We start from the raw sequence: 25,966 nt of genomic DNA on the forward strand, positions 1-25,966 counted from the left end.
GGACAAAACTATGGTACATTTTTCAGAATATGTTTAGAATCGTTTTTTTGTTGTTAGGTCCTTAATCTACTTTAGATAGCATTATTTTTCATATTAAGGTATATATGTTTTCCAACATGAAAGTAATATCCCCATAATAATTATTGAATAATTGCTGGTACCCTAGGCTAAATCATATGTAAACATGGGGTCATTGTTTTGAACTTATTCTCGTCTTTTGGTAACCCATACCACGAACAAACTTTCATTTACTGTAACGTATACTAGAGTTTATATTTTAAGAGACATTTTCCATCCTTGTTAGTTGTTTTCAAACGCTTCTTGGTCATTCCTAAGTGTTTTATCCTTAATGTGAATTTGATCATAGCTTTGTTAAGTCGCATCAGAAGTCCAGTTGGTCTTTTGATTGGTTATGCAGTGACTTAAAGTCATTAAAGTGAGGAGACCTGATACTGTTCCACTCTTTGACATTTGCCTTCCAGATACATCTGTTTCTCCATTTATTTCAATTTGTAAATGTCCCTTCATGAAAATTTTGTTTTCATTCACCAGTGTCTCACATACTTGAGATTGATTTATTCTTAATGTTTTTTTAAAAAATTATTTTTGCTAATGTGAATTTAATCTCTTTTTTCCTTCATTATATTTTAAACTTGTTTCTGATTGTTTAGATTTTATTTTTTCTACATATGCCTAAGTCCAAGATTTTGTTGCTGTTCTGTCATATATCTGATTTTTTAGGTGAAGGTTCTTGGAATTTTCCAAATATGTCATTATTCTTATTTGCTGGGAAGTCTCTGTATATACTATTTATTTTGCCTGCAACATTCTCCACTATTTTCTCCCCTTCTGACCTCTTTACACACCATATCCCATGCTTTTTGCCTGGCTGTTAAATATGCCTCCTTTCTCTCAGCTTAAGTAACACTTAGTGAATGAATTAATAAACTAATTAAAGAGTTAATTAATGAATACACTAATGAATGAAAATCAGCATAGTTCAAGTTTGTTGGACAACGATCCTGTGTCTTGCATATTATAACTGGCTGATCCACTTCTTTCCCAACTCGTGTTATTGGCTATGTTCACCTATGATTTATCTACAACTTTTTTCTCTTATCTATAAAAACATCACCGTCCAAAAACCACAGGAGTAGTCAAATTCCCTCACAGGACCATGGTTATTATTATTATACACATACTGATGTGGAATAAAGATTCTGGAATATATCATCTAGTGCCAAGGCCTGAGTTCTCTTTCACTCTCTCCCATTGAACACTGGAAATATTTTATTACAAACATATTGAAAACAAACGTTTTCAAAATAGATAAGAGAAAAAGATAAGTTACTTATTGGATAACCAGCCAAAGGATATTTCAACAAAACAAATTCTGATATTTTCTTTTGTTAATCAGAAGAACTAAATAGTAAAATAATGAAGTATATATTCTATTCTGATTTATTAAAAATGCAGTAAGATGCTTCATCGTTTTTAAAATATTAATAGTCCGTTTAAACTCCTACTTGAGATATAAGTGGCTATACACCTGATTTTTGTTCTTAGAAGCACATTATTTAAATTTGTCTTTTGGCAATTTACAATTCTAAGTTGTTGACTTAATGTAATATTAACCATCTCTACAGGACAAACAGAGATCACCTAAGAATATAAGTGTAGCCTTTATTGAAAATATTTCTGAAAGTAAAAATTAGTGATTATTTGAAACGGGATAGTTAACCATGCTTAATAATTTCGTCAACCACATATACATTTGTGCATGTAAATTCTTTTTTTAAAGATTTATACCTTTTTATCCTGTAATTACAACAAAATAAAATATCAATTCTCAGTACTTAACATCTAGACACACACTTTGAATAAACACTGTGTATCAGTTTGTAAAATTTTTTACATGATTAAATAGTTTATTCTTTGTTTTTAATTGAAGTATTGTTGATACTTATATTTACTTCAAATATACAACACAGTGGCTCAACAGTTACCATATTATTAAATCCTCACCCCCTCTAGTGTGGTTACTATCTGTCAACATAGAAAGATGTTGCATGTAAATTCTTGAGTGTATTTTAGCATTAAATCCATTTTTGAGTGTTGGCCGTGATATACTGTATTCAAGAAATTTGGCTCAGTCTGTCTGGTCAGCATGCCAGGATAGATGGAGGGAAAAGAGGTGCTACATCATGATCTGGGTGTCTGCAGGATGGTGAAGGGAGGTCAGACGTGATTTATGAAGAAGTTACAAATTCAATATGTCTAGGTCAGTTAGAAGAGAAGAAAGCACAAGATAAAACATTTCTTATTGTAGGTTTTATGGTGTTAAGCATGTTTTGTGATTATTAGTTGAATTTACAAATTGTATGTAACATGAAAGCTCACTGTACAGCATTTGGTAGTATTCAGTAAGTTTCTCCACATGTCCGAGGGAAGAAAGCTGGTGTTTGGGATCAGGCGCTGGCTGGGTGCTTAGTTGCTTGGGGCAACCAGTCCCTGCAGGACCTACGTATATGACATGAACACAAAGGTGGAAGAGAAAACACCCATGTGCCAGTGTTTTCATGGGGTTTTCCTCACTGTGCTGTCACAGGGGCTGGAATGGCTCCAAGTCTAGTCAGATCTAAATGGGAATCTAAGTTTGTTTGACAAACATATCTATACATATATAGGAATTATTTAATTCATAAGAACACCAGTCTAAGAGCACTAGATGAATTACCTATAATGACAGTAGTCTAAGTCAGCTTGGTGCTATGAAACCCTATGGCATGACTTACATTCAGGTCTTCTTTAGAAAGTGTTAGAATAAGTGCTATGCGCACGTGCCTCTGTAAATTCCCATTTACAGACCCTTCTTCTAAATCACATCTCTTTGTCTTCCATGCACACATCTACATTTAATACTCAGTTGTTCTGTTAATGCAGTTAGGCAGGGTAACACTTCATACCTGCGAGCTTCAGAGCTGCCATCTTTCCACAGCCTATTTTGCACACCTGTTCTCTGATTCATTGTGAGTTGATTTTACAGTTTGTTTTCAGGGAGAATCTATTTTCTTACCACTCTAAAATCCTCAATTTTTATAACACCTATGTCAAACATCACTAGTTTTCACACATCTCTGAGAAAGGATGACCAGTTATAAAGTTTGGTTAATACTGAATATATCTTCTGAGTACATTAATACATTTGAGCACATTTACCAATTAATGTGTTGGAAGTAAGGATTGATTTAATCATTCAACAAATATTGAGTGCCTTTAGAATGACAGGTATTGTAATAGATGGTGGAAATAAACTCACAAAGAGTGTAGTTTCTTCCTTATGGTAGCTTGAAATTTGGATTTTAAAATAAGTTATAAAGTAATGTCTCTTTGAAGAGGTAAGCTGTGAGAAGGCATTCAGAGACCTAACTCAACCTGAAGAAAAAGAAAAATAAGAAAAAGAAAAGAAAAGTGGAGTCACACTATAGACAAATGAATGAGGTGGTTTGGGGGAAAATTGCTCAGTTTTGGCTATGTGAGTTTCAGATGACTATTAGACATTCACTAGGTAACTAAAAAGTGTTTCTATATCTCATGAGAGTATTCTCAGATAAAGGGTGGAGATTTTGGAGTTATAATTATCCAAGTGAATAAATTGAAACTAATTGTATATTTATTGTGAATGTGAATGTGCGTGTAATTTATATAAAGCTAAATGAAAGAAGACCATGGGTGGAATCCTGGGGCATGCTAATATTTAAGAAGCCTGGTAGAGTAAGTGGCATCATAAAGTGTGCTCAAGGGGAAGGAAAGAAGACTGGGGTGTTTAATGTCAATGAAGCTGATAGATAGAACAGTAAGATGGGGGAAAATGGCCAAAGATCAGGTACTGTAAAGAAGTTAAGTACTTCAATAGGATTTTTATGTCTTTATGGGGCAAAAAAAGTGGTATCAATCATGGGTCTAGAAATTTGGAAGTATTTTTACTTCTCCTGAATGTGGTAGAGAATAGCATTCTGCCATCACAACACTACAGGATATTCTGGAGAATAAATTATTCTATGAAATGCATAGACACTGACCAAAGAACTGAAGTTCATACTAAGAGCTCCCTGGCAGCAGGGGGTGTAAATTATTTATGTCTTTGTTTCCAGTCTGTAATGAAGTCCTCGACACCTCCTTGGTATTCAACAAATGCTTTTGAATAGAATTGAACTAGTTACTGTTTCACACTCATTTTGTTTGCAGTGATGGAAACTACACACTCTAGTATTGGTCTCTAGGACGGCCTGCAGGAACTGATAAGTCTTGCCCTCCCTCTGTAACCCAGAGTAAAATGGGGGGAAATCAGAATCCTTTTAGGAATTGGAGCCTGGCGAGAGGAAGGAGGAGACTGAATTATTCCTCTGCTTATTTGTCTTTCAGGTGTTCTGTTACACATGTACTTGTAAAATGGCACTGTGTAGGTCATGCTCTACCATGTAGAAATACTCATTCAAGATTAACTGCGTAGGGAATGTTAAACTACTTTCCATGTTGCAAAAATGATGAAAGGCATTTTTCTGAAATCTAATTAAAATGGCCTTTAATTTTTTAGTCATTTTCATCCAGAGCACTTCAGTTAAATTGGAGGACGTGCATTAGAAAGGCCATAAAAAAGATTTATAAAGAAGTTCATGATCACATCCTCTTTTAATGCCTTTTATTTAGGTTAACTTTAAAACTGATTGGAAGTTGCCTTAATGTCCAGAAGCATTTTTTTGCTGTTGTTCCTAAAATTATGTCCATGTGGAAAGTGCAGGCTGATACGCAGCAGAATTTCAACAAAATTAATTTCAGTGTTCTCAGAAGGTGGTTTTGCATTATGAAAAAAAAGTTTCTTTTTTCTTTGCTCCTGAAGAAAATGAGCAGATGTAAATTTGTTATTTGTGTAGTTCAAATCAGTCCTCTGCAGATTTCCAATTATTGTGACTTAAGAATTATTTCCTAGGCACACCAGGAAATATAGTAATATTGTCTTCTATTTAATTAATTAACTTTTTTCTCTTATACAAAATGTAACTATATTTTGCTTAGAAGTTGCTTGAAGTATACTTGAAGTTTGAGGCCACCTAGCTATTAAGATGATAATGAATTTTAAAAATGAGTATCTTGGCATCTGCTGCTTATTTTTCAGTTATATGGGATTTATCTAAGTAAGCCTATGACATTATTTGTGTGGCTAAATTGTATCTTGGATCACTTCTTGCAGTTCTTGGTTTCAAAGAATTGCGTGAGGCCTCCCAGGTGACCCTGTTGAAACCGCATCTCTTCTACCGCTTTTACATTTCTGCTCTCCTTTAAGTCCTTGCTCTTTTTTTGTTGTTCTTAACCGTTAGTCATACGTCATATCACCTTCTAGTGAACTATATAATTTCCTGTTTAATTATATATACTGATATTAAGATAAACGCAACTTTATCATTTATTTTGCATATTGCTAACCTGTAAGCTCCACGAAGGCAAGGTTTTTGTAGATATCCCGAGTCCCTGGCGTAATGCTTAGCTCACAGTACAAGCTTGATACATACTTGGTAGTTGAATGCTGCCTATAATTTAGGTACAGCCATTTTCCTTAAACTCCTTACATGTGAAGGTTGTATTATGGATTACTTTAGAAGTTTTCCTTCCTACTTTTTCTTTCTCTGTCTCTATTTACCTCTGCAGAATGGAAGGGCACTGTAGGATGCCCTTTTTCTTTGCTCCTCCATTGCTTTTAATTGTAGTGCACCCCCATTTATTTTGCCTCAGAAAACCCTTATTGTTGGAGATGACTAGATGGAGGTTGGATAAAAGGCAAGAAAGAGGAGTGACCTCACCTTGCTGTTCTGATAAGGAGAAGAGTGTGAGGAAATGCCAATTTCATTTAGAGAAGAACCATACCCGGCCTGCTCAGCATAATCCATCTCATCATTAGATTTGGAAAATGAGAGGCAGGCAGTTTTCTAGACAATAAAAATTCCAGGTTAAAGGAAAAATCTGAGCTGTCCTGCAGTTGAATGATGAACCAATTTTTAATACCATTTATATTCAATAATAAGCCTTTTGTTTGGTTGGGTTTTTTTGGTATCATTAATATACAATTAACATGAGCAACATTGTGGTTACTAGACTCCCCCCATTATCAAGTCCCCACCACATAACCCATTACAGTCACTGTCCATCAGCATAGTCCTATAGGGTCATTACTTCTCTTCTCTGTGCTATACTGCCTTCCCTGTGCTCCCCCCCTATATTATGTGTGCTAATCGTAATGCCCCTTATTCCTCTTCTCCCTCTCTTCCCACCCATCCTCCCCAGTCCCTTTCCCTTTGGTAACTGTTACTCCATTTTTGGGTTCTGTGAGTCTGCTGCTGTTTTGTTCCCTCAGTTTCTGCTTTGTTCTTATGCTCCACAGCTGAATGAAATCATTTGGTACATGTCTTTCTCCGCCTGGCTTATTTCACTGAGCATAACACCCTTTAGCTCCATCCATGTTGTTGCAAATGGTAGGATTTGTTTTCTTCTTATGGCTGAATAATATTCCATTGTGTATATGTACCACATCCTCTTTATCCATTCACCTACTGATGGACACTTGGGTTGCTTCCATTTCTTGGCTATTGTAAATAGTGCTGTGATAAACATAGGGTTGCATCTGTCTTTTTCAAACTGGGCTGCTGCATTCTTAGGGTGAATTCCTAGGAATGGAATTCCTGGGTCAAATGGTATTTCTATTTTGAGTTTTTTTGAGGAACCTCCATACTGCTTTCCACAATGGTTGAACTAGTTTACATTCCCACCACCAGTCTAGGAGGGTTCCCCTTTTTCCACATCCTCGCCATATTTGTTGTTGTTTGTCTTTTGAATGTTGGCCATCGTAACTGGTATGAGGAGATATCTCCTTATGGTTTTAATTTGTATTTCCCTGATAATTAGCAATGTGGAGCATCTTTTCTTGTGCCTGTTGGCCATCTGAATTTCTTCTTTGGAGATGGCGTGTGAGTTTTTCATGTATTTTGGATGTCAACCCCTTGTCAGATATGTCATTTACAAATATATTCTCCCATACTGTAGGATGCCTTTTTGTTCTGGTGATGGTGTCCTTTACTGTACAGAAACTTTTTAGCATGATGTAGTCCCATTTGTTCATTTTTTATTTTGTTTCCCTTGCCCGAGGAAAAAGTTACTCATGTTTATATTAAAGAGAGTTTTGCCTGTGTTCTCTTCTAAGAGTTTTATGTTTTCATTACTTACATTCAGGTCTTTGATCCATTTTGAGTTTACTTTTGTTTATGGGGTTAGACACTAATCCAGTTTCATTCTCTTGCATATAGCTGTCCAGTTTTGCCAACACCAGCTGTTGAAGAGGCCGTCATTTCCCCATTGTATCTTCATGGCTCCTTTATCGTATATTAATTGACCATATATGCTTGGGTTTATATCTGGGCTCTTTAGTCTGTTCCATTGGAATATGGTTCTGTTCTTGTGCCAGTACCAAATTGTCTTCATTACTGTGGCTTTGTAGTAGAGCTTGGAGTTGGGGAGTGTAATCTCCCCAGCTTTATTCTTCCTTCTCAGGATTGCTTTGGCTATTCGGGGTCTTTTGTGGTTCCATATGAATTTTTGAAATATTTGCTCTAGTTTGTTAAAGAATGCTGTAGGTATTTTGATAGCGATTGCATTGAATCTGTAGATTGCTTTAGGCAGGATGGCCATTTTGACAATATTAATTCTTCCTATCCATGAGCATGGGATGTGTTTCCATTTATTGGTATCTTTTTAAATTTCTCTCATGAGTGTTTTATAGTTTTCACAGTATAGGTCTTCCACTTCCTTGGTTAGGTTTATTCCTAGGTATTTTACTTTTTTGATGCAATTGTGAATGGAATTGTTTTCCTGATTTCTCTTTTTGCTAGTTCATCATTAGTGTATAGGGGTGCAACAGATTTCTGTATTAATTTTGTATCCAGCAACTTTGCTGAATTTGGATATTAGATCTAGTAGTTTTGGAGTGGATTCATTAGGGTTTTTTATGTACAATATCACATCATCTGCAGACAGGGACAGTTTAACTTTTTCCGTGCCAATCTGGATGCCTTTTATTTCTTTGTGTTGTCTGATTACCATGGCTAGGACCGCCAGAACTATGTTGAATAAAAGTGGGAAGAGTGGGCATCCTTGTCTTGTTCCCAAGCCTAAAGGAAAAGCTTTCAGCTTCTCGCTGTTAAGTATGATGTTGGCTGTGGGTTTGTCATATATGGCCTTTATTATGTTGAGGTACTTGCCCTCTATCCCAGTTTGTTGAGAGTTTTTATCATGAATGGATGTTGAACTTTGCCGAATGCTTTTTCAGCATCTATGGAGATGATCATGTGGTTTTTGTCCTTCTTTTTGTTGATGTGATGGATGATGTTGATGGATTTTTGAATGTTGTACCATCCTTGCATCCCTGGAATAAATCCTGCTTGATCATGATGGTGATATTTTTGATGTATTTTTTAATTCAGTGTGCTAATATTTTGTTGAGTTTTTTTGCAGCTGTGTTCATCAGGGATATTGGTCTGTAATTTTCATTTTTGTGGTGTCTTTGCCTGGTTTTGGTATTAGAGTGATGCTGTCTCATAGAATGAGTTTCGGAGTAGTCATTCCTCTTCTTCTTTTTGGAAAACTTTAAGGAGAATGGGTATTAGGTCTTCACTAAATATTTGATAAAAGTCAGCAGTAAAACCATCTGGTTCATGGTTTTGTTCTTAGGTCGTTTTTTGATTACCAATTCAATTTCCTTGATGGTAATTGGTTTATTAAGATTTTCTGTTTCTTCCTGGGTCAGTCTTGGAAGGTTTTATTTTTCTGGAAAGCTGTCCATTTCTTCTAGGTTATCCAGTTTGTTACCCTATAATTTTTCATAGTATTCTCTCATAATTCTTTGTATTTCTGTGGTGTCTGTAATGATTTTTCCTTTCTCATTTCTGATTCTGTTTATGTGCGTAGACTCTCTTTTTTCCTGATAAGTCTTGCTAGGGGTTTATCTATTTTATTTATTTTCTCAAAGAACTGGCTTCTGGTTTCATTGATTCTATATTTTTATTCTTCCCCCTTTTTTTAAATTTCTGCTCTAATCTTTATTATGTCCCTTTTCTACTGACTTTGGGCCTCATTTATTCTTTTTCTAGTTTCATTAATTGTGAGTTTAGACTGTTCTTTGGTGATTGTTCTTCTTTCCTAAGGTAGGCCTGTATTGCAATATACTTCCGTCTTAGCACAGTCTTTGCTGCATCCCACAGATTTTGCGGTGTTGAATTATTGTTGTCATTTGTCTCCCTATATTGCTTGATCTCTGTTTTTATTTGGTCATTGATCCATTGGTTATTTAGGAGCATGTTATTAAGCCTCCATGTGTTTGTGGGCTTTTTCGTTTTCTTTGTGTAATTGATTTGTAGTTTCATACCTTTGTAATTTGAGAAGCTGGTTGGTACAATTTCAAGCTTTTTGAATTTACTGAGGCTCTTTTTGTGGCCTAGTGTATGATCTGTTCTTAAAATGTTTTGAGAAATATGTATATTCTGTTGCTTTTACATGGAGTGTTCTGTAGATGTCTGTTAGGTCCATCTGTTCTAATACGTTGTTCAGCGCCTCTGCCTCCTTACTTATTAACTGCCTGGTTGATCTGTCCTTTGGAATGAGTGGCAGTCTGAAGTCTCCTAAAATGAATGCATTGCATTCTATTTCCCCCTTTAATTCTGTTAGTGTTTGTTTCACATATGTAGGTGCTTCTGTGTGAGTGCATAGATATTTATAATAGTTGTATCCTCTTGTTGGAATGACCCCTTTATCATTATGTAATGTCCTTCTTTGTGTCTTTGGTTGGTTATTTTTTTAAATAAAGAAGTAAAATGCTTTAAATGCCTCCAGTCTTCAAAGAACATATTGAAAGATTGGTGCAAACCTGGGATGCAAAGTGTATATATTCAGTCCCCTGATGTGTACGTTTGGAGAAGAGAGGTGACTTTAATCAAAAGCAACAACTGACAGTGGCAAAAGACAAGCAAGTTGGCCATTTTCTAGTCCCTCTTTAAAAAGAAAAAGAGTGGTGAAGTAATGGGAATCGTTCAGAGCTGAGAAGTTTTTCTGTAGCAGTGCCAGTACCGCTATAAACTGTGAGGGTGGAATGATCAGAAAAGATAAGAAAGTTAAACCAAGTGTTGCTCAAAATACTCACCAGTTTTCTCTTCATCCAGCACCTTAATCCCCAAACTTCCATCATTCCAATCATATCTTTTGGCTCCCATCTAGGTCTTTTTGCCTGTCTCCAGGTTAGCCACTAATTTGCCTTCTGGGCGGGCTGCTGGGACTGGAAATGCTGACAGCTGCCCCAAATAGATCCTTGCTCTCTTTGATCCCAGAGTTGGGGGAAGGAATACCCCTTCTCAGCACCAAAATTAAACCTGCATAGACAGTTTTAGGCACATCATTATAAATGGGTTTTCCTTCAGTGCTTCAAGTACTTCAGAATAATCCTGTGAGTGAATTGTTTCTAGGTCACAGAATCTATTCCAAGGGAAAAATGACAGAGTCAGACTTTCAGTTTTTGGAATTCATCTTGCTTGTTCTTAAGTTAGAAACTGTCTGTATGACCTAACACCTATTCCTGCTGGTCTGTGAGACACATGATACCTTTTCCCCTTTCATAATTTACTGCCTCCACCATGGACTTTTGTTAGCGTGCTGCTGTTAGGGGACAAAGAAAACACCCACTTTGTTGAACATTTATGTTTAAAGTGAGTACATTACATTAAATCAGTTGTGCCCGTGGGAACATCTCTAACCCAAAGTATAACCATATCTGTGATGGAATCAGGCCCTGAAGGTTTTTTTTGGTAATATATTTTTTTAGTATGTTGATTCCTGTGGAATTCACAAATGTTTATCCCCCACCCTACCCCCACCCCCCGCCCCAGCTGCCTGAACAGACTGGTTCAAGTTAAGTTTTCTCACTATGGGCTGTCACAGTACTTCATATCACGGTGTCCTGTACCCAACTTCATTACTGCTTTTTAAATGATGTCTTTTTTTGGCTAGTCATTAAATCTCTATAATGGTACTGTCCAGATATATTTTAAATGAATGAGTGAATACATTAACAGTCTAATCCTGTGACATTCACTGAGCAGGTCAGGTTTTGGCCCATGCCTGTATTCCACCCAGCATAGGGGTCCTCCTCAGTGACTGTACACCATTCAGTTGATAATCTTTCTCCCTCAAGAAATTACATTACTAATCATCCATGTTGGGTATTTTCTGTAAATAGCAAAGAATACAAAGCAAAGTGGCATATAGATTTAAAATGAAATCATTGGTGGTTGGTTTCATTTGTGTTAGGTGCTTTTTAGTTCTTAATTTTGTTCTGTTTTAAATCACAAAATTCTCTTAGAGGATGAGGAAAAACATTTGAAAGAGATTTGACTATAATCCCTGAAAATAAATACAGGCCTATCAGAATAATATTTGTTTTCATGGGGAAGAGGGGAAAGTTTCTTTTTAAAAAATTTAGCTGTGTGCCACATTTGTATGATGGAGGCAGCTTCATGAAACATTTAAGAGTGTGGGCTTTGGCATTAAGCAGAATTGGATTTGAATCCTCCGTTTGTTAGCCCTGTGACTGACCTTAGTCAAATTGCTTAATCTTCGTGTTTCATTGGCAGTGTTGCCTTATGGTATCTCCTAGTGCTGTAGCAGGGATTAAATAAACTGCCTGGAAACTTGATGTAACTACATAATAATAAAAGCTAAAGACTTTGATAGCTGTTAATTTTATTCTGTTTCTAACTGTTCAGGGCTATGCTATTGTGGGACTATGTCTGCACTCACTGGTAATGTTTCCCTGAAGGTGAGTGGGTCTTGAGCACAGGAGTAACTTAAGGAAACCCCTTTACAGGTTGTTCTCCAGAGAAACAGGACCAATAGCATATGCATATTAGAGAGAGATTTACTGTTCTGTAAGGCATTAACTCTGCAGTCATGAAGGTTGAGAAGTCCCAGGAGCTGCCGTCTGCAAGCTGGAGGCTCGGGAAGTGGTGGTCTCATTTGAAGGCCTGAGAGCCTGGTCTCAATGCCAGTCCAGGCAGGATGGCTTGAGAACTAGGAGGTCTGAGGGCAAAAGATCAGTGTCCCAGCTCTGGCAGGGAAAAATAAATCTTCCCATTCTTTTTTTTTTGTTCAAGCCCTGAACAGTTTGGATGAGGCTTACCCACAATAGGAAGGCAAACTGCTTTACTCAGTCACCTGAATGCAATGCTACTCTCTTCCTGAAACAACCCCTCAGAATCCCCACAAAATAATGTTTAATCAGATACCTGGGCAGCCTGTGATCCCGTGAAGTTGACACACGAAGTTACATAGTCACGCAATTGATTCTGAATCATTTCTTGGTAAAGTTGATTGGCTTTAGAGACTGTATTTTATTCACATTTGAAGCAAATCCCAGATGTTTATATATTGGCATGGGAATATATAAATAAGGAAAGAACAAAGAGAAATTTGTTGATTCCTACAGTGAAAAGGCACTGGCTGTATATAAGCCAGAGAAAGGGCAATTATTAATGCTTAAACTGAGATCAGGCACATGTTCCCAGTGGGCCAATGTGTTGTAATGACAAACAGTGATGTGGAGCCTGGTAGCATTAAATTCAAATCTCATCTTGTGTTATATGGGCAAGTTGTTTAGCTTCTCTCTCTCTGAAGTTTTCATATCTTTAAAGTGAAAGGAGTAATGTTTTATATCATGAATATTAAGGATGAAAAGAATATGGAAAATACTATCATAAAGCCGTCCAGTATTAATTCTCTTCTTCCTATGAAGTACTCTTTTTTAACTAAGAAATTATATTCACACCTATTATTATATGACATGCAGGGGAAAATAGAGCCTGTATTATATATTCAGAAATCAGGTGTAAAGAAAATTATGAATACATTAATATACAGTGTAGTTCTGTGAGTCCCAGATCCAACAATTATTAGCTACATAGATTTAAGTTGAGTAACCATTTTGGTTTTTTCAGCTCCTTATTTGTAAAATGGAGATTATATCTTTGAGGGTTTACTGAGAGAATTATTCAAGGTAATCATGAAGTATCTTTTCAGGACCTGTCATGAGGAGAAATGGACTTACATATGCTTTCAGGCTTATTTAGTTACATAATTTTGACTAAATATTTTAATTGCAATATTTATACTTGGCAATTGCCTAATTTGGCTATATCTTTTATTTAAATGTCAAAGTCCAAGTTCTAACTCAGGAAAAGTACTTTGTAATGAGTGCTCCATTTAAGTGAGACCTCATGTATTTTTAAGTCACGGTACCACAGTGAGAATGCATTTCTCATTCTTTAGACTCTGAACAAAACTAACTTTAAAATAAAAAAAAATAAGTAAAAGTTTCAAATTACTAATTTTGCCTGTAATATTAATCGATAAGGATTTTGGTAATGCATTTGAAGTATATATATAAAGAATAATTTCCATTGGACATCTGTTCCATATTTGAGAGCTTAAAATAAAAATCTTGTATATGAAATAGGATGTCATCATTGTACTTTATTTCACTGTCGAAATCTAAACAAAATCCAATTTAGAATGAATAAAGTTTCATTTCAAAAGAAAGATAAAAGAGAAGAGGCACAACTGTGTTTTCTGAGAACTGCCTGGCAGTTATATGACACTTTGCAGTGACACCCAGTGAAACAGGTTTCAGCTTTGGGGAACTGTGTAAGAGAACCATGTGAGACGGATCTGTCTTGCTCATGGCACATGGTGATTGTCTTTTTCTCTATCTCTTTTTCCATTCTTCTTCATGCAGTAAAAGTACATAATGGGGAACAACTTGTTATCTTTCCCAGTTAAATTTAACCTTGTCAAGAAGAGACATCTTTTTATTTTGCTCACAGTACATATGGTATACAACAGTCATGTATAAAAAGTTAACAATAAATTGTTCAGTTAATGTTTTTTGTAGCACACATATTAAGTATTATCCTAATAAGTTGAGGTTATATGCTTCTCTACCCAAAAGCCATCTTCACAGAAATATCATTTTTACATCTTGAATTGAAATAGCTTAATTTAAACAAGAGTTGAGTATAAGATTTGAGGGAAAAAAAATGAAAATAGAATTCTTTTGCTTGGTCCTCAAATACAAAGCCTATTATCCTAGGGTGACATGAATGCCATAGGAGACCAGAAAATATATCTATCTTAATCTCTGGTGTCTTCTTTGGAGTTCAAATTCAATCATTTATATCTCACTGAATCTTTTTTTTAAGACGAAAGTTGTGCCTGTTTCTATTTCACTTGATAATTCCTGTGAGTTTTCTTCTTTCTAATTATTTGGGGATTGTAAGAATTAACTAAAATGCTTTTATTAAAAAAATACTACTAATGTCATTACTCTTTGGGCGAAGAGTGATAAATCTGACCACTCATGTCTATAAGTTTGGGAGTTCCAGTTTGATGCACCTATTGTTAGGCTTTTAAGTTACATAATTTTGACTAAATATTTTAATTGCAATATTTATACTTGGCAATTGTCTAATCTGGCTATCACTCAAAACCAGACAACTCATACTTGATATTCATTCAAGTAAAATTAAAAGAAGTTCTCCTTGACATTTTCTGTGAGAGCCATATTTGCTATTACGAATTTTATGGTTTTACTATAGTGTTAAAAAATAAATAAGAACAAAACAAAATGATGCTTATGGCATTTTATCAGTTGCGAAGAGGTTGGTTTGCAAGTGATAGGAAACCCAAAATAACATCAGCTTAAACTACGTAAAATTGTGTTCTCTGTTTTACGAAAAGTCCAGATGTGTGTAGCTCAGGATGGTAGAAAAGTTTCTTAAAGGGCTCAGTTTCCTGGGCCCCTCTGTTTTGCTCTCCACAGTCCTCAGAACAGGACTTCCCTTTCACCTTATGTCACCAGGAAACAGGAAGGGTCAGGGAGAACATGTCCCATCTATTTAAGGACCTTTCTGGGAGACAGAGGTCACTGTGCCTTCATCTGATTGGACAGAATTTAGTCACATGGCCAAACCTGGCTTCCTGATTGGTTATGGTTATTCTTAGGTGTTCAGTGGCCAGTGCACATTAGGTGCTTAATTTCCAACCTCTTGTGTTACTCTGAAAATGGGGATCACTGTGATTGTGTCAAGTAACAGTAATTTACTCATTTTATTTACCTTGTTGGTGTTTAAAAATAACTTTGATTCCATTTACTGCTGGAATAGTCACTCGAGATTTTTGCCAATCTGTTTTATCAAGCAAGATTTGGGGGCATTTGTGTGTTACAAGGATGACTTGCTGTTATCACTTCTGTTTGATAAGAGATTCTGAAGATACATGTTCCTAAGTGTCTTTTTGGAGCTGTAGCCTAAAACTTAGCATAAATCTTGGGGAAAAAAAAAAGAAAAAACAGAAGAAATGCAAATGCAATGCCGCTTCACAGTTACATTATATAAAATATCATTATTAGAGTCATTAGCTAAATCAGAACATTTGATTTGGAAATTTGGATTAATGCAAAGTTCAAATATGACTCCAAGTCAGTGCTAAGTAATTTTAGTTGGGAAATTTCAAATGCATAAATACCTTAGGAAAAATCGAACATCTAAAATGTATAATGTTTTATCTCTTAGGAAAAAAAAATATTAGTTTCAAAGTACCTACACGTATTAAAGGATAATCAAACAAAATAAAATTCAGAAAAACGTCTCAATTTAAGATAAACATGATGTTTCTGTTGCTGTAATAGTTTCAACAGGGGACTTATTTGCAGAGGATACCCCCAGTGGATGCCTGAAGCCAGCCATGGATAATACCAAACCCTACATATACTATATTTTTTCCTGCACATATGTACCTATGATAAAGTTATAATTTAGGCACAGTAAGAGATTAACAATAACTAATAATAAAATAGAACTATTATAACAACATACTATAATAAAAGTTATGAGAATGTAGTCTCTCTCTCTCTTCAAATATCTTACTGTACATGTAAGATGATGAAATGCGTGTGTGTGATGGGGTGAAGCGAGGTGAATGATGTAGGCACTGTGATGGAGCATCAGGCTGCTGTTGAACTTCTGACAGTAGGTCATAAAGGAAGATCGTTTGCTTGGGACCCCGCTGGCAGTGGGTAACTGCAACCTTGGGAAGCAAAACCTCAGGTAAGGGGGGACTATTGCAACTGGGCTTTAGGGATTAAAAACTACTTGGTGAATCATTGCCTGAAACATTAAGTTATCTGATTTATTTTGATAACTAAGTGTTTTTGCCCAGGGAATAGCCAAACTGTTAGTTACTGAAGTGTTCTCAACAATATAATCTGAATTTTAAATTGTCTTTAGCTTTCCAGTTTCCAAAAGGCTTCCATCTAGACTGTCATTTAATTTCCATGACAAACTGTCATTATTGCTACTGGTAGATTAAAATGCTGTCTTCTGTAACTTTGAGTTTTCATATGCCTTATTTGATCTGTCTAGAGCCCCATCCCCTGCGTTTGTGACTTTTCTAAGAACCTCTCCTGATCTGTCTGTCATCTTGGGAAGGTGTCCTTTTTGTGGGTTCCCCAAAACACTTCATGCTTTTTTTTTTACATTGTATTGTGATTGTTTGCTTGTCTGTCTTAACAATGAGACATTTCATTCAAAATATAGGTATGCATTGTTTGGTAATCTTTTTCTCAATGTTTTGTGTAGGAGTACCACAAATGATGCTTTAATGAAATAAGAGAAAGTTACCATTCTTGATTATTGCCCTGGTTTTCAAGGTGCATAACTATGTAAGCCCCATCCTGTGTCACACATGTTCTGTGTATGCATCAGCTTAGTTATGCAATACGGATTCCTGAAGAGTGTGCTTTTCACGTACTGATGTACTTTATTAATATTTACTTTTGAATACCTCAGATTTCAACCTTCTTTAAAGACCTTTGCTAGAATTTTACTTGACAATTTGTATGTTTCAGCAGTTCTGTGTAGAGGGCAGTCTTACCACAAAGAGCCACTGACAATTTGTTCAGATGCCTGACAGGTGGGGAAGGCCATGCTTTTACTTTTCATTTTGTAGGAAATTCCATTGCTCTTTTGCCATTTTTAAATGAAAAGTCAGTAGAAATGATGATAGAATAGAGTTTTTTTGAAAAATAATTTAAGCCCTATAGTTTGTGTTTTCATATTCTGTATTCTTCACATAGTTCATGAGTGATTGGCAAGGATGTGAGGATCCTTAACACTATTCAGGCTGGACATCACAGGCTGGATAATTCCTTGCTTTGGAGGGCTGGTTTGTGTCTTCCAATGTATTTACATATATAATGGCACTCTTGGCCTTTACCCATTAGATGCCAGTAGCGTCTACCCATTTGTGATAACCATTAGTGTCTCCCAGGGTTGCCGAGTGTCCCCTGCATGGGGGTGGTTTCACCCCTGATTAAGAAACACTGTGCTAGATAAAGGCTCCCCTTCTGTCTCTGTCAACATTCAGAATCAGCTGGGGATTAGTATGCCTATTTACATTTAATGTTTGCATTTTTTCCAATGCATTGTTATCGTGCATTTGACTGGTTTTCATTTTTGAAGTCTCTAGATTATTGAGGTTTAAAAATAAAATGTATTTTAAGCAAAGACAGAATTGTTAGGAGCAACTGAGGTAAAGATGGGCGAAACTTTCACAAGGAAAAGAAATTCTACACACTTACTAGTAATTTCTAGAACATATGATCCATAATCAGAAAAAAGCTGAAAGGAATTAAGGGAGGACATTTTGTCTTTTTTTAAAAAATTTTTTGAAGTAAAGTAGTTTTCTAGAACTTAAGTGTTGAAGTGCATATAGTACTTTACATATTCATGTATGTTTTCTTCTTTGGACTAAAACAGGTAATTTTGTGTTTCCCCAATTTATATTCTTTATGATCTGCTTAATTTCATTGACTGTACTTCTGAAAGATAAATCACTGTAGGAGAAATATAAGAAGTAAAATATTTTTTTCTATTTAAAAATGCTATAATGTATCTATGTACACAGATATTTAGTGATCAGTAACATTTTTTTCAGGTTCTCTCTTGAAAGATATTTTAATTTCACATTAATGTATTTCATGGGCCACTTTCCCTAACTGTAATGCAACTTCACATAATATGAACAAAACTATTTCTCATTAGATTCTGGCTTTATATTATACTTTACAATAATACAAACACTTTCATATTAAAGTATATTCTTGTTTTTAATGTAGATTTATTAATGTACTATATGAGTAATAAATATTCTAATATATATCTGAAGATATAATTGACATGATCAACATGTAAACAAATTATGTCATCAATTTTAAATAGTCATGGAAGAGCCTTTGGTATGAGTAGTATATTAAAATACAGGTTCTCCCTGAATCAGACTGCTGCACTTGAATTTGCAGCATTCTCCTTACTAGCTGTGTGACCTTTGGCATGTTGCTGAACTTTTTCTTATCTGAGGTTTATCATCGGTAAAACAGGGTCAGTAATAACCTGCCTCCTAAAATTACAGTTGAGTAATCACTAAGTTAATACATGTAAAGTGCTTGTTGAACTGTAAATGCCAAATGAGCTATTATTATTATTATTATTATTATTATTATTATTATTATTACTATCATTATTACCATAACCATTACAATGTTGAAGGGTTTCTATCTTTTTCTCAGATCTTCAGTAAAATACAGAATGGGTCTGTAAATGTGGAAAACAACAGTAACAGAAGCTCATTGTTACAGTGCTAAAATTAACCCAAATTAATCCTGAGCTGTCCAAATGGTATTGGATTCCTTCATAGAGCATCAGCACGGGTTGTTCTGTACAAAATCAGGAGAGTTTTAGAGCAAAAGGAAACATAACCTAGTATGCCTGTACTTGGAATTGAATTATTGTACCTCTTTCCTCTTAGAAAAAATATGGGATTTAGTATGAAAGGAACTGTGTTCCAATCCTGGATTTGTCTCTTATTAACCACAAAACCTAGAGTTAGCTGGTAAAGTCTCTGCAAACCTCTCTTTATTCCTATTAAGTGGGGCCGATGCAGACACTTTTTACAGCTGGCCGACTGCTGTGCACCTTCAAGCCTTTGACTCTCTGGACCTTCCCAAGTCCATTCTTGAGTGGGGGCAGTGTTGGTCCTGTCCTTCAGCAGAGTAATTTTCCACGCCATTTCTTTTCTCACTTGTTTCCCCCAGTACATTGTGCATCCACAGGCAAGTGCATCTGTCGTATTCATTCTCAGCATGTGTGCCAGAGCATAGCTGATGCTCAATTAAACCCTTAGCCATGAGAAGTCAGTCACAAGAGCCATCTAACTTGGACTCACTCCAGTACTGACTGTGCAGATGCTGTAGAGGATGATAATCTTTAATTCAAGCAGCCACATTGTGCGTAATCCTGGAGACTTGCCTGCTGCCTCATTTCATGTGACTAGATTTCCCCAAAGACTAAGGCAGGCTGGATAGGATCGTCTAGGTATAATTATCATGCTATTTATCATTTTCTTTTCTTTGTATATTTTATGAATTGGAAAATGACAGGAGTATAATACATCAGCACTGGGGAGCCCATGAGGCTTAATACATTAGTTTTCAAGGCTTATGGGCTTTAGGCACATTGTCCAAAATACGTGCTCATCCACTCATGTTCATTTTGTCTGGCCTCCTAGCATATTTGCCCTTTAGAAATGTAATTATGCAGAGGCTAATTAGTGGGCTGTTGCAATTATTTAGGTGTCAGAAAAGATAAAAAGGGCTCTGACAGATCATAAAGGTAAACCTGGACAGACAAGAGTAAAAAGTCTCAGAAAATAAGGATTGTGGGCTTCGAAGACTTTATAGAACACAGAATCATGAGAATAAGTGAAAAGTCAAAAATGATAAACCAGGTTTCTGATTTTAGCAACTGCAGTGAACAATGATGTGATTGTGAAGGAGATTTTTTTCTTTTTTCTCTCTATTTTTGAGTGGGGGCCACTGTTTTCAATTTTTGTATGCATTGATTTTGAAATTCCAGTGGACACCTAGATTGATTTGGCTCAATAAGCTGTTGAAAATAGATCTAGATGTCAAGGGAGAGACCACTACAGAATTGAGAACAGTCAGCATTGTACATGAGGTACATGGATGTATGATGTCATACAGAGACTGTTTATCAAGAAAGGAGAAAAAGACAAAGTCCTGTGAAACACCAATTTCTCTTAAAGGGATATACGAATTTTCTTCAAAAGATACTTTCTTCATTCTCTGTAGGATGGTTCCAGGTAGAGAAGAGAACTAGGATAGACTGGTCTCCTAGAAACAAAGAAAATACAGAGTTTCAGGAAGAAAGTTGGGTTAAATAGTCCAAAGTGCTACAGTTGAATGGGTGGGTCATATATGCACACCAGTTTGGGGATTTGATACTTAGGAGAAATTTGATTATGACATTTCATGGGAATTCTGGGAATAGAACCTAAACTGTATTTTGGGTTATATGTGATTTGAGTTATTGGACATATACACCAGAGGCTATTCTTAAAGGAAATCTGACATTGAAGGGAAGAGCGGTAATAAGCAGTAGGCGGATATGGATGCAAGAATGCATAAGGATGGCAGGGTTTTCTCTTCCAAGAGGCACATGAACATTTTTATAGTCTTAAAGGCAAGGACACTGTAATGGGGAAAGTGATTGAAGATACTGGATAAAAAGGGATCCTGGGAGGACTTTAACTCCTAAGAAAGGTAGGAAGAATAGGATTAAATATCTGGATGGTGTATCTCCTCGGGTGCCATTAGCCTTGTATCAGAGGAAAAGAGCTGAATTCTCAAAACAAAGTGATAAAGACAATCAAGGCTGTAGTTAAGTTTCTGAAATGAGGTAATGTATATCAGCTTAGGTAAAAATAATAGAAAAACATTTTACCAATAAAATTATTGTCATAAAGAATATTATTACTTTTTCTGAGAAGTATGTGAATGTTTTCTTTATCAGATTTACATACTTTTAGTACAACTGAACATTTTCACAAGCTCTTGAGTGCTGCAGGAGGCTTTGTTCTTGTTCGCAGCCCCTGAGAAGCACACTGAATGCAAAGTGTATCAGTTTCAGGATCCAGTTGTTGCTCAAAATATTTTATAGGAATATACATTTTCGTGTATATATGGATATGAAAGCGATGCTGTGGTTTGAAATTGTTTGATCTATTCAAAAGACTTCCGTAAGCCAGTATTAGAAGTAGTGAAGGTAATATACGTTGACATCGTGAGCGTACTTTAATTTCAAAATGATTTACTTCAGGTGTTTTTTCAGTGATACTCAGTAAATATAAGTTGAGTATGTTAAAGTACTCTACAAAATGGTCAGTTTTTATCAGTTGACTCCTCATGTCCCAAACGTCCATTGTACCAGCCTTTTAAAGGTCTCAGCAGCTGGCAGGTAGACTCTGCAGTTTGAGGTGGATAACAGCAGAATTCAGGCCCAACAGAATAGACGTGCCAAGTGTCAGTCTGTAAGATGCTTGCTGATCGCCAGAGAGCAGGGAGAGGCCGAAGGGCCCTCGGTGAGAGCTTTGCGATCTTAGTCCAGTTTCCTGACACTGTATTTTCATGGACATGATTATAATTGATTCTCAGTCAGGTCATGAAGGCAGGGTCTGAAATGGCTGAGCTGATCCCTGTGGCCACTGCATCAGGGGCCTCCTAGGGAGGCCGTGGTATCTGGGGATCTGTAGGCAAGTGTGTCTCCCAACAGTGAACTGAAATTTGCCCAGTGTTCTGAAGTTCAGGCTTATTTGACCAAATCCAAATAATAAGGAAATAATATGGATAATCTTCAGTCTTTTTTTTTTTTTTATTCTCTTATCATCTGATTAAGTTTTGACTTTTTATCCTCTTGACCCAGATTACCTTCTGCCTTTCAGGCAGTTATGGACCTGTATTTCCCGAGTGATGTGGCTAGTGGGAGAGACATCCTGTTCAAATACACATATATCACTGTCTCAGACAAGTTTCTTTTCTGAAGTGATGAAAAGCTGTGCAGGCTCTGAGAAGAAATCCAGGTGGCTTGTAATTCTAGTGGGAGAGAAAAGCCTACTGGAGAGGGGGGAAAGTTCAGCAGTGGGAAAAGGCTTTTTGCAAATACTTCCTAATACTTTCTAATGCAACATAAATGCAGTTGATACGTCTCCAGTATTTTCTCTCCTGAGGAATCATTTCCTTCTATTTAGAATTTAATGTTATAGTACCAGGTCAGCATTTTTATGGCCCTGCTAACCATTTTTTTATTTTTGAAGTATATAATAAAAAGTTGTGGTTTGATGTATAGTAATACAGTCCTGTTTCCAAATTTCTATTTTCCTCATGCAGAGGGTTACTTCTACAGGAGAACAGCAGGTTTGCAGAAGCGCTACATTATTACAAACAGGCGATTGGGAGCAGGCCTACACTGGCTTGTAAGTAATATTTAAGTTCTTTTAAAAATACTTCTTTCCTGCTTTATCTTTGAAAATTATCTTGGTGACTTACAGTCTGCCAGAGAAAAAAAATACCGTATGCTAATTGTGAATATTTGCTGATCACATTATGAGCCTCTAGCAATTGCATCACTCAATTTTATCATGTTTTGTTATGTTCATCACTTTGTAGTAAGAGAAATACAGCATTTATTCATCTAGATTTTAAGCTCAAAGAATTTTTACCTTTTTGAGGGCAGAGACTGTTCCATATGTTTTCCAGTGACACCTACACTTCTTTATGTTATTGTCCCCATATATATTTGTTCCCAAGGTCTTTATTTCTTGGTTTTCTTTTAACATTAGAAATAATTGACAGAAACTAAACGGACATAAAGATAATTCTGTTGTATCCACAGCATGCGTCATCTTCTCACATTTTTGTTTCCACTTCTTTTCCCTCAGCTGCATATTTAAACACCGGTATTATTCTAATGAACCAAGGAAAGACAGAGGAAGCGCGACGTACCTTCCTCAAGTGTTCTGAGATCCCTGATGAAAACCTGAAGGATCCTCATGCGCATAAGAGCTCGGTTACCAGCTGTTTGTACAACCTGGGGAAGCTCTGTCATGAGCAGGGACACTATGAGGTCAGACCAACAGCTCTCTGCTGTTTTCTGTTCTCAGCTTTCTACCCTCTAGTGTCATTCAGGGACACTCTGATCATTTAAGGAGCTAAGAGGCATTTTTATGAAGAGTCAAGTGGTAAAATTCAGTTGGAAAAAAAATTGTGCCAAACAAAACTTAGATTACTGTAAATTTCTCAGGGCAATTTTGACTTGTCAAGAAAAGGAAATAACATGCATTGCTTTTCAAGTATATTTGCTCACCATCTATTTGATTTTACAATTCAAGACACATTGTTATTGTTTTCTTATATCCAGTATTTGATGTTAAAAAATACATTCTTTGTATTCTGAGTGTTAAGGAAGTAATTTGAGCTAAATTCTACCCATTGCTTTTAATTTTTCTTAGAACAATAATGAAATGAAAATTAATTTTTTCTTAACTGCAGAGAGAAAGAAAGTGCTGGAGAGGGGACCTCGTTCAGGAAGTTGGGAGGCTCGCCCAAGCTTGTCCTCCCCTTCTTTCTCATGAAGCATGTCTGGGAGGGTTTCCTCTCTCACATTCAGTGTCCCTCCTCTGTCTTTCTCCAGCTGCACCCTCACACACTCATACACAGTGTGTTAAGACTGCAATATAAAGACACAACTTTAAACAACTGAGTTTGATAATCTCACTGTCTAGCAGATTTGTTAGTTGGTATCTTACTTAGATCCTACTTAGTTGCTTGACCTAAAGTGACTACAGATTTTTGATGCTTATGGGTGACTTCCCAGTGTGACTCTTTCTAGTTATTTTTATTGAATAATTTATGTGAGCTAAAAAGTTGATATGCATTCGACTCCTTATTAAACTAAATTTTCTTAGGACCTTCTTCACTGACTGGGTGAGTATTGCCCTTTCATTCCTGAAGTGGAGGTACTATGATATTGAAGGGCAGCTCAGTTATTTTCTTCTAGTGAACCATTTAGAAATAGACATGTAAGGTTTTAATTTTGATGAATGTTATTATTTTATTTTCAGTGAGTATCCCCATACTTTATCTCTTTTTTTCTCTCTTTTTTCAGGATGCCCTTAGTGTATACAAGGAAGCGATTCAGAAAATGCCAAGGCAGTTTGCCCCCCAGAGCTTGTACAACATGATGGGTAAGCAAAACATCAAAATATTTTAATTATATTTCAGAGAAATTAAACCTGTGCTTCTGTTAAATTGAATTCTTATAAATCATACCATTAACACACACACACAAAGCCTTATTCACATTTGGGTGATACATTCAGATCTCACAAAACATACTATTCTAACAAGAGAAAATAAATTCATTAGCATAGTGATTCTCAAAAAATTGGCCAGATCCCAGAGTTGCTGTGATGGACTTAAACCCATTTGGGTATTAGCTAGACTCTATAGAGATTGAGAATAAAGTACATGTAGATTTTAATGAATTTATCAAATTCATGATAATTTTGATCATGTTACTTTCTTAATGAGAAGATTCTCCAAAGAAAACATGTTATATATAGAGATTTGTGCTTTTGATGCTTATGAAAGATGAGAATAACTGAACCAATTTGTATGGTTTTCACTGATAAAGTCTTGGATCTCAAGAGGTTTTTTTCAGAGTATTATTTTGCAGTAGAAACAATACTGAGAAAAATGTTAATACACTACTATAGTTAATCCTTTTTCTAAGCTGAATAATTAGCTTTGTTCTCTTATTAAGTACCTAAGGAAGGCCATGGATTTTTCTAGGTGTAAGAGGTCAAGAAGTGGAATTTCTAATGAAATAATCTATCTGTCATCTGTGAGTGATACCTGCTTGCATTATAGTAAATTGTTACTGCATCTCTTTGATGGCTGACACAGCTGCTAACTGCCTATTCAGTATGTGGCTCTTGGAAAAGAATCCCTAAAGTTTAAGATGCTGTCGGGGCTGATTGATTAGCTTTACTGTTTCCAGTTAAGGGAGAGAAGAGGGTGGGTTCCTTTTGTCTTCAAATACTTCTTTCTTTTCAAAGCACAAATAACAAACTCAGTCTTTCCTTTTTCATTAAGCTTGGTTAAGTTGTTTAACATTTCTAGGCCTCGCTCATTCATATAAAATAATGAGACTACATAATCTCTAGGATTGCTTTATAATTCTCCATTCTATGATTTGAGAAATTTGATAGTACCTGTATGGCTTGAGCATACACAAAAAATCCCCAAACTCCCCTAAACCAGGTAATGTATGTCTGGCAAGGATACTCACTTTTCTCTTTTTTCTGAATGAGGGAAAATTTAGAAATAGTTCAGAAATAGAATGAGACACAGGTCAGTAAACAGGAAAATATATATACATATATATGATTTGGAAAAATTAGTATGTTCACTCCATGCTCTGGTCACCCTGCCCCCAGTTAGCCAGTATAGCAGCAGGGTGATTTTATGCACATGTTAAGAGAACACTGGAGTATTTTTAGTAGCTGTTTCTTGTTGTATTTGGTATAACTACTAAAAGGTAAAATCTGGCTTCATTAAATGTACATTTGCTTTTACACTACCAGGAATTAAAACAGTGTCTTTTACTATCCAACATTTTACCATCAATTTATCCACCCAGGTGAAATGTCCATAAAGTACTTGCCTAGGGTGTGTAGATTTATGAGTTGAATTAACATTTCTGTATTAATGCTGGATGGTTATGTCAAAATGAATATTAAAACGATTGTTTTCTCTAGCTTTTTCTAAGGAGACATAATGGCCTTATTTTATGATTTTATTCTGACTGTTAATGCTTAGGAAGTCCTTATTCCCAATTTTCCTCAATTATCA

General features: G+C 35.9%; 1 protein-coding gene across 4 annotated transcripts in view; it reads left to right on the forward strand.

Moving 5' to 3' along the window:
* TMTC2 (transmembrane O-mannosyltransferase targeting cadherins 2) overlaps nucleotides 1–25,966 on the forward strand; it is a 402,329-nt gene that overhangs the window by 239,077 nt on the left and 137,286 nt on the right. For all 4 annotated transcript variants that reach the window (XM_036890026.2, XM_036890024.2, XM_036890025.2 and 1 more), the window contains 3 exons: nucleotides 22,442–22,527; nucleotides 22,993–23,177; nucleotides 24,219–24,297. In XM_036890026.2, the coding sequence (XP_036745921.1) occupies nucleotides 22,442–22,527; nucleotides 22,993–23,177; nucleotides 24,219–24,297 (350 nt within the window). The remainder of the gene's footprint in view (nucleotides 1–22,441; nucleotides 22,528–22,992; nucleotides 23,178–24,218; nucleotides 24,298–25,966) is intronic.

The sequence above is a fragment of the Manis pentadactyla genome, chromosome 10, assembly GCF_030020395.1.
Source record: "Manis pentadactyla isolate mManPen7 chromosome 10, mManPen7.hap1, whole genome shotgun sequence".
NCBI classification, from domain to species: Eukaryota; Metazoa; Chordata; class Mammalia; order Pholidota; family Manidae; genus Manis; species Manis pentadactyla.